This window comes from Molossus molossus, unplaced genomic scaffold, assembly GCF_014108415.1.
Source record: "Molossus molossus isolate mMolMol1 unplaced genomic scaffold, mMolMol1.p scaffold_m16_p_21, whole genome shotgun sequence".
Lineage (NCBI taxonomy): Eukaryota > Metazoa > Chordata > Mammalia > Chiroptera > Molossidae > Molossus > Molossus molossus.
Window position 1 is genome coordinate 48,645,451 of NW_023425357.1, and position 13,969 is coordinate 48,659,419.

The following is a 13,969-nucleotide window of genomic DNA, read 5'->3' on the forward strand; positions in this document are numbered from 1 at the left end:
CTGGAACAGGGGAAGGGTCCGCAGACTGCGATGTTGCATTCAGCAGTCACCAAGTGGCCAGTGGTGGCCTCCAGCAGCCGGCGGACCCAGCAGAAGGAACTGAGCCTGAGAGCCGGCAGGTGAGCGGGGCGGGAACGGCTGCACGGGAGGGGCACAGCAAGGGAAAGGGCCGAGCGCAAGCTTCTTCCACCTGCCTGGCAGGTGCCTCTGCCCCACTGCCCTGGGCCCCTTCCCTGTCCTCGGGTGCACCGCCAGCCTTGGACACTGGCCACAGTTTACCTTGCTCCGGGGCCCCTCCTGTACAGGCCATTGCGCCACATGCAAACAGCCCATGCCCAAACCGAGTTTACGATCATGACTTCGGCCCCTGGGCGACGGGGAGGACACCAGGCTGAAAGCATGCTTCCTTTCTGGTCTGTTCCCGGTCATGTCCTGGTCCCCACCTGAACCGCGGGGACAGCCTTGCCGCTGATCAGAGTGAACAAGCGTCAGCCGTGCCGCTCCCGGGCGAAGGCGGGCGGCCGGGGAAGCTCCAGGCCTGCCTCAGGAAGGGCTGCAGGGTCCCTGGCCGGCCGAGGCTGGAGGCTCGGCCTCGGAGGACGGGAGGCGGCCTGAGCCAACGTGGGGCTGGCGCCCTGGCGCTGGGATGAGCAGGTGGCATTCTGCAAACACAGCCGCTGCGCACGTTTGCATTCCCTTCCCTTCCGTTCGGTTTACTTCCCCTGGTATTCGTTTGCTGGCCCGGTTCTGCACAGTCCCACCGTTGACACCCCCCCTGCATCTCCCCGGAGGGGGTCCGAGTCCACCAGGTCGGCAAACCGCGCTACAGCGGAGAGGGAGAGAAATCGAAGGTCTCCGCTTGCTCTCGAAGAATCTGGTCCTGCTCCTGAAAACCTGCCTGCTGCTTCACGGGGAGAAAGGAAGCGTTCGAGTTTGCTTACTATTCCTTTCAGACCGTGTTGAACCCAGCCATTGAAATAGCTCCCCGAAGCGATGCTCCGGGAAGGCTCGGCCTCACAATTGTTACCAGGCTGAGGAAGAGTCAGGGCACTGGGCACAGTGTCCTCTACTGCCCGCCTTTTCCAAATGATGTCCTCTGTCCACCCGGTCACTGCCTGCCCTCCCGTCATTAGAGGGTCTGCAGCAGGCCTTCAAGGGATGCTTTGCGGCTTGCTGGTGGCCGGGTGGTATTCCCAGGGTTGCTTGGCCTCTGCTGCATTGTTTTGCAGCCTGGGTGGTCCACTGGTCACCCACTGGCAAGGCGCTCGCCCAGACTTTAATCCCTCCTGCTCCTGTCTGCGCCCCGGGGAGCCAGGACAGCGACGTCCAGGCGCAGCCCGCATTTGCCCGTGGATCACTTAGGAGTGGATTGGACAAAGCCGTCCCTGATGGGAGGGTTTAGAAAAAGACACCGCTTCTTCCCAAATGGAGGCAACAGAAGTCTGCTGGGGTCTATTCACACTGGCTCATGAGACCAACCGTCAAACTCTCGGGGATTTTGAGAGCCCAGTTGTTAAACACAAACATTGTGAAAATTAAATTATATACACTTACAACTAAATATACTACATCAGAGACCAAGGGTTACTCCAGGTTTATCACCGCCTAATGATTTTACTTTATTTTGCACTTGGAGGTGATTTATTTACGTCGGATCGGTAGGGTGGCAAGCCACACTGTGATGTTTGACTGCGCCTCTCTTCCAAACGCCATGCTCAGTGGTCCTGTTGGGAGCTTGCAACCAGCCACGCTGGGAATATCTTCACCATGAAAATCAGCAAAAGCTGCAAATCATGGCTTGTGTTATTATTTTGTTGCTTGTCTAGGCCTAGGGAATCAATGTAGGAAATGTGACTAACAAGGTGACATGGACCTATGTGTGTGCCTGCAGCCCTGACGTTGTGAAGAGCACCAAAAATGGGGACATATTCTTCCCATTATTGGAAAACTGTTCAGCAAAGTTACTCGGGTCATTGGCAAATGAGCGAAGGTCCTACCAACATCCACCGTTGACGGTTCATCCTGCTCGTACTCATTAGCAGGAAGCAAAAGGTCCCACAGTGTTCATGCTTAACTCACAGTTGCAACAAGAGGTTAGCAACACACAGCCGGGTGCCAGGGTGCATGACTTGCGATCTAGAATTTGCTGACTCCACCTGCTCCCCACCCCCGCTCCTCCCACTGGGAAGCTTTGCAGAGTGAAGAAACCGAGGGCAGTGAACACGGTCTTTGCCCCAGGGCCGCCCTCTGTGCAATCCTGCCCATTCTACCTTAATGTGTCTATTAGCTAGGCTGGTTCAGGCAGCTGGAAACCTGGCCTCTTCCCAGAGTCATCAACAAGAAGTTTGCGACACCCTCTTACCTAACACACCTCCTTCTTGCTTTTTTCTTTCCCATCAACCCGGAAAGGTTCACTTTTACCATCGCACGGCAAGTCTAGCTCATGACCGGTCCATCCTGGGAGTCTCTCTACCCTGTGCCCGTAGGAGAATTCCAGAAACCGAGTCCACCACACTGGGCTCTGATTTGCTAAAAGAAAGTGAGGTGGGAGGGATACAGGACGTGAGAGAATAATTTCCTAAAACGAGAGGCCGTTTGCAAGTCTCGAAGCAGCATCCAAGATGTGAAGGACGAAGCTGTACCCCAGCACCAGGACCCACCCGGGGAGCGATGAACTTGTGGGGCCCCTTGTTGGAAATTATTAAGAATTTCAAGTTGGTGACGCAGGGCATGAAACCGAGCCTGAGTTCTCCTGAGTTCCCCTGTGAAGCACTGGCCATTCCCCAGCGGCGGGCTGTGTGATCCTCTGCCTCTTTCCCTTCCTTCAGAAATATTCCTAATTACCACCCTTCTTCTGCCCCTGGCGCTGGCTGCTCTGGGGGTGAGTCACACAGCAGAAGGGCAGAAGGCATGTTAATGCGTTGTGGGAAATGCCTTGGTTATTTAAGGTGCCTAAGCTGTGCCCAGATCCACTGCCCTGAGTTGGAAAACCAAGAGTCAGAAAATGGCAAAACCGCGTGACTTTCCCTTATGCACGCACCCATTGGTCACTTGTTTATTGAACACCTGGTCTGCGCTCGAACACCTGGTCTGCGCTCCTAGGCCTGTCCCAGGCCCCAGAGCTTCCGCCACGAGCCAAGCAGGCATGTCCCGCCCTCTGGGGAGTGCAGGAAAGGAACTCTGAGCAAATGATGATTGGCATGAACATACAGTTACCAACTGGGATAGGAGAAGCAGCTTGGTTTTCTTGTAATCCTCACCCGAGGATGTTATTTATTTAGTTATTTTAGAGAGAGAGAGAGAGAGGGACAGATAGAGAGGAGGAGAGAAACATCAATGTGAGAGAGAAACTTGGATCGGTTACCTCCCGGTATGTGCCCTGACCGGGAATCAAACCTGAAACCCTTTGGTGCCCGGGACGATGCTCCAACCAACGGAGCCACACTGGCCAGGGCAGAAGCGTGGATTTATGGGCAGACTTGGGTATAACAAAGGAGACTGACCTGGCCCAAGGTGGTGGGGTTGTGGAGACGGTTTCCCTAAGTGGTATCGGGCTGAGGCCTGAGGAGAGGTTTAGAAAGTCCATCCCAGGCAGAGGGAAGAGCAGGGGCCGGGACAATGGCCCAGCCCGGCACACGGCCCCCACGCTCCCTGGAGGGTTTTGTCCTCTGTCTAATCTGCTTCTACCTGTTGCTTTTTCAGACTCTCTGATTTTGGAGAACAAAGAATTGGCAGAACAACTGAAAATGACCAAGAGGAAGATACACTGGGTCCCCGAGTCTTCGGGTGGCATTGTGAATCTTGGCTTGGATGTGCATGATGACATGGTTTCAGGAGCTGGCTACGTAAGTACATCTCCTTTGCATCAAAACGCCAGGAAGTTGAGTTGGCAGGGTAATCTCAGTGATCAGAAATGAGCTCAAGGAATTATGTCCCATATTTATCCAACCTTGATTTTTTTTTCAGTGGACCTTGGGCTTCTATAATTAGATGAACCATAATCCTCGGTCATGACCCACCTTCGTGGTTCCTGCAGCTGTGCGCATGTATAATCTATTACCGACCTATCTACGTATTTACTTACAATGATGCGCTCAGCACCAGTAAACCCATCCCCGTGCCAGCTTGGACCTTGATTATCACATCCAGCTGTTGGTCTCCCCTGCTCCTCCCCACCCCCACCTGAAGGACCCACTATCCCGAACCATTTCCCATCGATCCCTTGCTATGCTTTTGAGGTAGATTATCTATTCTGTAGGAACTCCTAGAGATGATACGTCTCTTTTTTATTTTAGCTGTTTCCCACTTTATCAAAAGGGTAACACGTAATGTTTGGGGATTTACTTGTTTATTTACTGATTTCTTTTTAGTAGGTTGACCCTCAGAGGGTGACTTGGTCTCACATTCTTTAGGTGATTAACCATAGCACCCTGTTTCCTTGTCTAAGGTGTTGGTGACAGGTGAAATCCAGGGAGTGGACTGACCTGCCCAGAGTCACCTAGTGACCACAGGGCAGAGCCAGGGCGGGACCTGGTTGTCCTGACTCCTGGCTCAGTGCTCATTCTCTGCCTGGTGGCCTTCCATTTATTTATTTGTTCGTTTGCTTATATGGAGATACAGTTGACATATAACAGTATGTTAGTTTCAGGTGTACAACCTAACATTCATTATTTGTACATGTTGCGAAACGATCACCACAGTGAAGTCTAGTTAACATCCATCACCATACATAGTAATGCTTTTTTTTTTTCTTATGATGAGAAATTTTAAGATCTCCTCTCTCAGGAACTTTCAAATATATCACACGGTATTATTAACTGTAGTCACCATGCCGAGACTTCCATCCCAGGACTTCTTTACTTTGTAACTGGAAGTTGCTATCGTTTGACTTTACCCATTTGCCCGCCTGCCCACCAGGCATCCAGCAACCACCGATCTGTTTTCTGTGTCCACGGACTCCTTTTTAATTTTTTTTAAGATTCCACATGTAAGTGAGGACGTACGGTATCCGGTATAGACGGATCCCTCTTCCTTGGGCGGCTGGTCTCCACTCCCTCGGGACGGAATTGATCAGGTCTGTAGCTGATGCTCTTTTTGTTTTTCTTTCCAAGAAAACGTCCACTCCTGAAGATGGCCCCTGGAGGCAGCCGGCAAGGAAGCCCGAGGCCCCAGGGAGTGCCAGTGTCCCCCCTTCGGGGGACCATGACGGCTGGAGAATGCTGATCCCCTCTGCCCCGAGCAGAGTGAGTCTGGGGGGGACGATGAGGGGCAGGGAAGGTCAATGCAGGTCAGTGCCACCTTGGGCACTGCCGCGCTGTCCCCACTGAATGGACAGACCGCGCCTCTTCCTTTGAAAATCATTCCCCTGTTCACGGGTGTCTTCCACGTTTCTGATGTTTCACTAGCACAAATGACAGTCATGGAAACACACACTTTGTTGTCCATCTGGATGACCACGCAGTGGTTTTTACATATTTACAGTTCATCATCTCAAAATCTTGCCCTCGACTTCGTGTTCACCCTCTGGAGCCCACGTGCTAACAGTGACCACATTGCCTATGACTTCTAGGGTTCCTTCCGCCACCCCCTGGATGACGCCGGCCTGTTCTCCTACCTCGTGATGTCGTGGCTCAGCCCACTCATGATCAGGGGCCTAAAGAAACGTTTAGATGAGAACACCATCCCCCCGCCATCGGCACAGCACGCCTCAGGCCGAAACTGCAAAAGGTACAGTCGCGTTGGGCAAAGCACCAGGTTGGTTAAAGACCATGTCGTGGGGGGATGGTGCCCAGTGATGTTCAAGAGCAGGTAGGTGGGTCCAGCCTCAGACAGCAAGGAATGGGGGCTTTTTCTCTGTAGCAAGACGCTTCCCTCTAGGCTGGAGGCTCTATATTTTTATTTTATTTTAATTTTTAAAAAATATGTTTTTATTGATTTTTTGAGAGAGAGATACAAACATCAATGTGAGAGAGAAACATTGACCGGCTGCCTCCTGCACGCCCTCTACTGGGGATCGAGCCTACAAGCAGGGCATGTGCCCTGACCGGGTATCGAACCGGGAGCTCTCAGTCTATGAGCCTGAAGCTCAATTCACTGAGCCACACCGGCTGGCCTTAATTTTTTTTTATTTGAGAGAGAGAGCGGAACATCGATTTGTTGTTCCACTTCTTTTTTTTGGTTAATCCTCACCCAAGAATATTTTTTCCAGTGATCTTCAGAGAGAGAGTAGAAGTGGGGGAGAGAGAGAGAGAGAGAAAGAGAGAGAGAGAATGATGTGAGAGAGACACATCGATTGGTTGCCTCCCGCATGTGCTCTGACCAAGGTTAGGATTGAACCTGCAATCCAGGTATGTGCCCTTGACAGGGAATCAAACCCAAAGTCTTGGCATATCAGGATGACGTCCTAACCAACTGAGCTCCCCGGCCAGGGCTGGAGGTTCTTAACCCGGGGTTCACGAATCTCCTTCCTGAAATGGTATAAATACTTGATCCGTATGGCCAGAGACTTTTTCTGGAGCAAAAACTCGCATCTTTTATCGGATCTGTTTAATGGCCCAGGACACCAAGAAAGGAAGAAATCATTCCTTCTAGTCTCTTTTGCTTTTTCTTCTGGATCAGGTATTGATCTCTGTCATGGGTCATCCACTTGGAGTTAGCAGCGGTGTCTCTTAACCCTTGGGTCTCCACGAACTGGTTGTGTGATTGAACTTCCTGTATCAGGAAGACGTGACTACAGGTTCCCACCTCTAGCTACTGCCTGAGAGTCACCAGGTGTAGAACATCATTTTCCGTGTGTGTTCCCTAGGACCTCCCCGAGAAGAGCCCTCAGCAGGTGGGGGCAGTCTGTGACGTGCTGCATGCACTAGTCAGGTCTCAGAGGTTTACAACTCAAGGGCGTGGATGGACGGCACCGAGCAAACAGAACCTGGTTCAAACCTCCGTCAAGCCCAGCCGGTGTGGCTCAGTGGTTGAGCGTGGACCCTGCACCAAGAGGTCGCTGGTTCGATTCCCGGTCAGGGCACATGCCCAGGTTGTGGGCCAGATCCCCAGTGGGGGACATGCAGGAGGCAGCCAGTCAGTGTTCTCTCTTGTCAATGTTTCTATCTCTCTCTCCTCTCTTCTTCTCTCTCTAAAATCAATAAAGAAAAAACAAAAAGAAAAACCTTGGTCAAAGGCAGAATGTGGGAAATTCTACAGGATAAGTAACTCAGTTTCTCTAGCAAATGAATGGCAGACAATGCAGAGGAGAAACTGCTACAGATGACAATGAGACTCAAGAGGTCTATCAGAGGCAAATAAATAAAACATATGGACCTTGTTTGTATCTTAATTTAGGCAAGCTAACTGTAAGAACCCATTTTTGAAATAATTAGAGATATTTGAATACAGACTGGGTATTCAATACCAGTAAGAAACTATTGTTACTACATCATTATTATTATTTTAAAATTCTCACCCAAGGATATTTTTCCACTTTTGTTCAGATAGAGTGGGAGGGAGGGAGAGAAAGGGAGAGAGAGAGAAACATCAATGTGAGAGGGACACATTGACTGGTTGCCTCCCACACAACCCCAACCAGGGCCAGGGACGAACCACAACCAGGGTACATGCCCTTGACCAGAATCAAACCCTCGACTCATTGGTCCGAGGGCCGACAGTCCAACTGCTGAGCCAAACCGGCCAGGGCTATTACTACATTATTAATATATAACTATGAATTAGTATTAATAACTCTTGTTATTATGATTACTGTGAGTTTTTTTTTAAGGCTTATCTGGGAGAGATACACACCGAAGCATTGAGCGATAAAATGATATGTCTCAGATTTGCTTGAAATACAGGAAAAAAAAGAAAAAAGTGGAGAGGAGGAGAGCTGAACAAACATGTCAGATGCCGAGCGCTCTCCCCCGGGGGATGGGTGCTCGGGGGAGGTGCCCTATGCTCCTCCACTTTGTTCCGTTTGCACATTTCTGTACTGACGCCTGCGCTGTAAGACCTGGGGCACGTAGGTGCCGCGTGCAGACTTCAGTTAGCTGTTCACCTCTTTCCAAGGCTCCGCCTCCTTTGGGAAGAAGAAGCCTGGAGGTGTGGGATGGAAAAGGCCTCAGTGTTCCGAGTGATGCTGAGATTCCAGAGGACAAGGGTGCTTTTCTACATGCATCTGGGCTGCTGCTTCTGCATCGCCAGTGTCCTGGGACCAGCAAGTGGCGGGCTGGGTGCCATGCTGGGGCCCCCGGGCTTTCGCGAGTGGCACGTTCAAGTCCATGCCAGGAACCAGGTTGAAGCTCTCTGAGGGCCCGCAGAGTTCATCATGAGAATGTGAGTTCTGCAGCCATCGCTCGGGTCCGAACCTTGGCCCTTCCGCGTAAATGCCGGGTGCCTCCGGGCAATGCGTTTACCTTCCCTGTGCCTTCGTTCATCCTGGAACCCCATCGTTCTCTCCGTGGTGGACTCCACGGAAATGCGCATGTGCGAAATGGAGAGGATGCTTTGCCTGCCATGTAGGTGACATTCAACAAGTCAAGTATGTGAAGCACTTAGAACAGGGCCAGCTTGGGAGGTGCTGGCTGCTTTGAGAAATGGCTGAGTGGCCCCGGGATGGAGGGACAGGAACTGACAGTGTCTCCCACGTCCCGTGGTTGCGATGAACTGGCTCTGCCTGTTCCGGGTCCTGCAGCTCCACAGCCCCAATACGATTGCAGAGAGCGAGTGGACTGGCCCAGCTGGGGTCCCTGCTGGCCAGCAAAGGGCAGGACCCATGGACTGACCACCCAACCTAGGCTGTGTGCCCCGGGGCAGGGACAATCCCCCAGAGATAATGGAAGTGATGTGACCGACCAGGGGAGAATGGAAGGAGGAGTCTGGGCAGAATATTGATTCCTCGGACCACCTCCTTCTCCTTCACTGGAGGGGCCCAGACTCCCGTGAGGGGCCCTCTCTGTAGGACTCGCTTTTCCTGGGTCCCAGGAACCGCCCCCTGCCCTCTGTCCCCAGGTCTGAGGAGACAGCAATTCCCTGCTGTTACCAGCTCCCCTGTGCGCTGGCATCCTGCTGGATTTCCTAAATTCTGCCCACACCTTTGTAACTAGTCAGTTAACTCCCGATTGCCGTGTGTGTGTGTGTGTGTGTGTGTGTGTGTGTGTGTGTGCTGGGTCCTGGCAGGGCCAGCTAGGAGGCGGCGGAGCTGGGCTCAGATCTGGGTCAGTAGGACAAAGCCCCCCTCCACTGGACTAGGCGACCTTCCTGAGCCAGGGCTGTGCCGAGTCAGTGTGAGTCGTTCAGCCCTGCCCTGGCCGGAGCCCCGCACTGACCGGAGCCCCTGGTGCACAGCCGAGCTGGCTGTCCGTGGCCTGAAAAAGAATTGGATGTTCTGGATGATCCAAACTCCTGGCTGTTGTTTCAGGTGCTGATTATACCCAAGATCCTGGAACATTCCTTGGAGCAGCCCAAGAACATCGTCTACGGGGTGGGGCTCTGCGTGGCCCTGTTCCTCGCCGAGTGTCTGAAGACTCTGAGTCTGAACTCGTGCTGGTTGGTCAACCTGCACACGGCCATCCAGTTCCGAGGGGCCGCCTCCGCCGTCGCCTTCGAGAAGCTCGTGCAGTTCAGTCTCTGACGCAGGTCACCACGGGAGAGGTCGGTGCCTGGCCCTGGGACGCCACCGTCCGGGGGCCATGGGAGGGACAACAGCGAGCCAGGAGAGGAGCGAGAAAGAGAAAGAAAATAATTCCGAGGGGGTGTTGATAACCATCAACAGTGGCCTCTGGGGTCATAAAGCAGGTCAACAAGGAGCCAGGGAGAGGCCACTTGCACTCAGAGGGTTAGAAGGTATTTCTCTATCTTGCCCGGCCGGTGTGGCTCAGTGGCTGAGCATCGACCCTGCACCAAGAGGTCACCAGTTTGATTCCTGGTCAGGCCACACATGCCCAGGTTGTGGGCCTGATCCCCGGTGGGGGGCGTGCAGGAGGCGACCAATCGATGTTCTCTCTCATCGATGTTTCCATCTCTCTCTCTCTTCCTCTCTCTCTAAAATCAATAAAGAAAAAACATTTTAAAGAAGGTATTTCTCTGTTTGCTCCACAAGTAGTTCCGAGGTCCACTCTGGGGCGGCCCTGCTGCAGGCCCTGCGGATGCAGCACGCTGGGAAGGGCAGCCTGTCGGTCAGCCTGGGGAGGAGGGGATGGGAAGACTTCCCAGCTCCGGGGAATGTCCTAGGCGAAAGCAGTCACTGATCACTTCTCTGGGTGTTCATCTTCTTATCTCAGAAGAGGCTCCCAGGGCCGTCCGGGGATGCTGAGCGATGGGTCAGTCCCTGCCCCCCCTGAGCGGAATGAGCACAGGGACTGGAGGACGACACACCCATTTATGACCCATAGTCCTGGGGGACGTTGGAACTTATATATTTAATTCCAATTTCCCCATTTTCCTATGGCTTGCCGGTTGCCTGGAGGAGCCTGGATGACTTTTTTTTTTAATCCTCACCTGAGGATATTCTTCCATTTATCTTCAGACAGAGTGGGAGAGAGAGAGAAAGGGGGAAAGGGAGAGAGAGAGAAGCATCGATTTGAGAGGGACACATCGACTGGTTGCCTTCTGCATGACCCCGACCAGGGCTGGGGACGAACCGCAACCAAGGTTCGTGCCCTTGGCTGGAATCAAACCCGTGACTCACTGGTCTGTGGGCCGACGCTCTAACTGCTGAGCAAACCGGCCAGGGCGAGCCTGGATGACTTTTCAATTGAGAGACATCTGGGTTTTTGGAAAGGGTGGCACTACTTTGGCTCCTGACCCTCAAGCCAACTCCCTTCAGAATCCAGCGGCAGCCACTTTCCAGCCTCGGCTCCTCCCAGGGGCCCTCCCCCAGCCCTAGGTGGGCTTCTTCCCTTCCCGCCAGGCGGGGCCTAACCGCCAGTCCTCAGGCAAACCAGGCACGTCCGCCTCCTCCACCCCCTGCCCCTCGAAACGCCCCTGTGTCCTTCCAGGCCCAATTTGATGCCCTCTCCTGATGAGAGTAGCCCTAAACCCACCCTCTACCCCCACCCCCCACCAAACCCAAATCTGGCCGCCCCACTCCTTTGAGCCAAGCCCCCTTCAAGGACACAAAGCATTCCCGATTCCCACTCACTTCCGCAGAAGGCCCAGCATCTGAGTGACACAGGACAGATGCTCCAAAAATGTCTGCTACATTAACCGTTGCCTCCATGGGCGTGATTTTGCCAGACTCACCTGGTAACAAGCATCAGATACTTATTATCATCATCGCTACTGTTATTCTTCACCATTGTACTAGTTCTGTGACCCCAGGCAGCTTATTAAGCATCCTTCCAGGGAGGTGTAGCCCTTCTGGGTAACTGGGAAGGTGACACCTGTGCCCGGGCCTTGCTGTCTTGCAGGCCATCGGTTTCTTCACCAGTGACACAAACAACCTGTTTGAAGGGGTGTACTGTGGCCCCCTGTTCTTCACGAGCTTTTTGTCGCTGACGTTCTGCTCCATCACCACTTACCTCGAGCTGGGATCCACTGTGTTCATCGCCATTGTTGGCTGCCTCCTGGTCCTGGTGCTAACGGCAATGCTGGCCATTCCCCAGGATTCCCAGGGCTCTGTCGTCGGGGTGCTCCTGGCGGAAGCATTGACCCCTGCTGACTGTCTATCCCTCTGTGGGGAAGCTTCGGCTTCCGTTCCTGCCGCAGACGGTTCTCTGGCCACGACACTGGCCTCGTGAATTAGCGGTGAACCTGCCGTGCGAGGTCCCCTCGTAGCTTTGTCCCAGGGACTGTCTACTTCACACTGTCCTCAGTAGATCGATCGCCTCTGAGGTCCGTGTCCCTCCCCTTCTGCCCAGAGCGTGCTGATGTGATAACAGCACGGACAGCATGTGGCGTTCGGTGAGCACGGTGAGCGGGGAGGGAGACACTCTTGCATTTCAGGGGAAATCAAATCGGGCTAAACTGCAAGTGACCCGCACTCTGAACCTCGGACACCGCGTGTTTTCCCCTCAGTGCTCAAGAATGGTGGCCGTTGTTGTTAGAGGGTCCGGATCCCCAGAGGCAGACGGGTCCACATTCTGTTGAATTAGCCACAGCCTGGCTTGGCACCCCGGAGAGAAAGACGCCCCAGGATTTGAGAAGCAGGTGCCCTAAACCACGGGGGCCTGGGGCGGCTCCCTTTGGAAAGCCTTCAGTGGGCTTAGCCACAGGGATTCGAACCGTGCACAGTTAAACCCCTGGGAATCCTCACTGCCCTCTCAAAAGAAGCTCTTGCCGCACCTGGACTGCAGGTCCTCCTGACCAGCAAGGTTGTGAAGAGCCACAAGGATGCCTCTGAGGTCAGGGACCAGCGCATCCGCGTGACCAGTGAAGTTGTCACCTGTGCCAAGCTGATTAAAATGTACATGTGGGAGAAACCATTTGCAAAATAATTAAAGGTACGGAAAAGCGAGCTTTCTGCTCGGAGCCTGCGGACATCACGGGGGGCGGGAAGGGGGAGGGGCACACTGCTGGCCTTCAGGGATGTCCTTGGCCCTCTGCAGGCTGTTCTTGGCTGACTTCGGGGCATTGCCCGTTTACTTCCCAGCTCTCAGAAGGAAGGAAAGGAGGCTGATGGAGAAGACGGGTTCATCCAGAGCTTGAGCACGCTCTTCTTGTCCGTAGCCCCGCCCACAGCCATTGTCATGATGCTCCTTGTCCGCATTGGCTTGCGGCTGAAACTCACAGTTTTGTCCGTAAGTGTCCGGGGGACTTTGTTTCCCCGCCCACATGGATCGGAAGTTTTCTCAGGTGTCCTTCCCCCGCTTGTGCCCCCCAAAGATCTGAGGGTTTTGCTGATACATAATACAAATTGATTTCGATTTTCCAGGCTCTCGGGGCGCTGGGGCTTTCTTCCATCTCAGCCCCTGGGAGAAACTGCCGTCTCTTGGGTAGCGGCGGTGGGAGGGAGGGATGGCAGTCATCTGGGGGTGCAGAGGGGTGCAATGTATAGTTCACACCCCGATGAGCTGAATGTACACCTTGAGGTTTGGAATCCTAAACTGATGAGTTTCTCTGTTGCCAAAATAGAGCCCTGGAAATACACTTTAAAATGAAAAGGTACAGTCTGGCCGGTGTGGCTCAGTGCTTAAGTGTAGACCCATGAGCCCAGAGGTCGCTGGTTCGATTCCGGTCAGGGCACATGCCCAGGTTGTGGGCCTGATCCCCAGTGGGGGGCGTGCAGGAGGCGGCCAATCGATTTTCTCTTTCAGTGATGTTTCTGTTTCTCTCTCCCTCTCCCTCTCCCTTCCTTGCTCTCAAAAATCAATAAAGAAAAAAAATTGTTTTTAATTAAAAGGTATAGTTTCTTCTGTCTTTTCCTTGTTGGTCTGACCCTGTCCCTGGGACAGAGCAGCTGACTAGGGTTAGGGATCCAGCTCTTTGGGGGGAGTAGGGCCGGGCTGATGTTGGCGGGGTTGGAATAGAGCTGGGAAGGCCGGAGACGGCCCCCCAAGCAAGAGGGGGATTCTTTGGGAGACTGCGGCAAAGGCTCGCCTGCACCCGGACAGCGGCCTCCTCTCCTGGGCCCAGCGTGCACCTGAGCGGCCCTTGTAGGACGTTTGAGGGTAGAAGTGGGGCCCATGTAGGAAAACTTGCAATGGGGCTTGGGGGTCACACAGTATTCACACTGTTGTCGGATTGAACCAAAGCATTCCTGCCCCATTGGAGTTTCTCTTTATTTACTTATTTATTTTTCCTTATTGATATTACAGAGAGAGAAGAGGGAGAGGGAGAGGGAGATGGAGATAGAAACATCGATGAGAGAGAACATCGATGGCCGCCTCCTGCACGCCCCCTGCTGGGGATCGGGCCACAACCTGGGCATGTACCCTGACCGGGAATCAAATCGGACCTCTTGGTGCAGGGTCGACGCGCAACCACTGAGCCACACCGGCCAGGCTGGAGTTTATCTTTAGATTAAACTGGAAAAAGAGGAGGGTGG

At 53.4% G+C, this 13,969-nt stretch overlaps 1 protein-coding gene across 1 annotated transcript in view; it reads left to right on the plus strand.

Moving 5' to 3' along the window:
- The first annotated feature begins 3,746 nt into the window (after positions 1-3,746).
- Positions 3,747-13,969, plus strand: part of ABCC11 (ATP binding cassette subfamily C member 11) — a 38,024-nt gene continuing 27,801 nt past the window's right edge. The window contains 10 exon segments of the mRNA XM_036276074.1: positions 3,747-3,845; positions 5,112-5,243; positions 5,570-5,727; positions 8,053-8,200; positions 9,404-9,603; positions 10,061-10,094; positions 11,394-11,567; positions 12,279-12,435; positions 12,575-12,607; positions 12,610-12,722. Of these exon segments, the coding sequence (XP_036131967.1) occupies positions 3,747-3,845; positions 5,112-5,243; positions 5,570-5,727; positions 8,053-8,200; positions 9,404-9,603; positions 10,061-10,094; positions 11,394-11,567; positions 12,279-12,435; positions 12,575-12,607; positions 12,610-12,722 (1,248 nt within the window).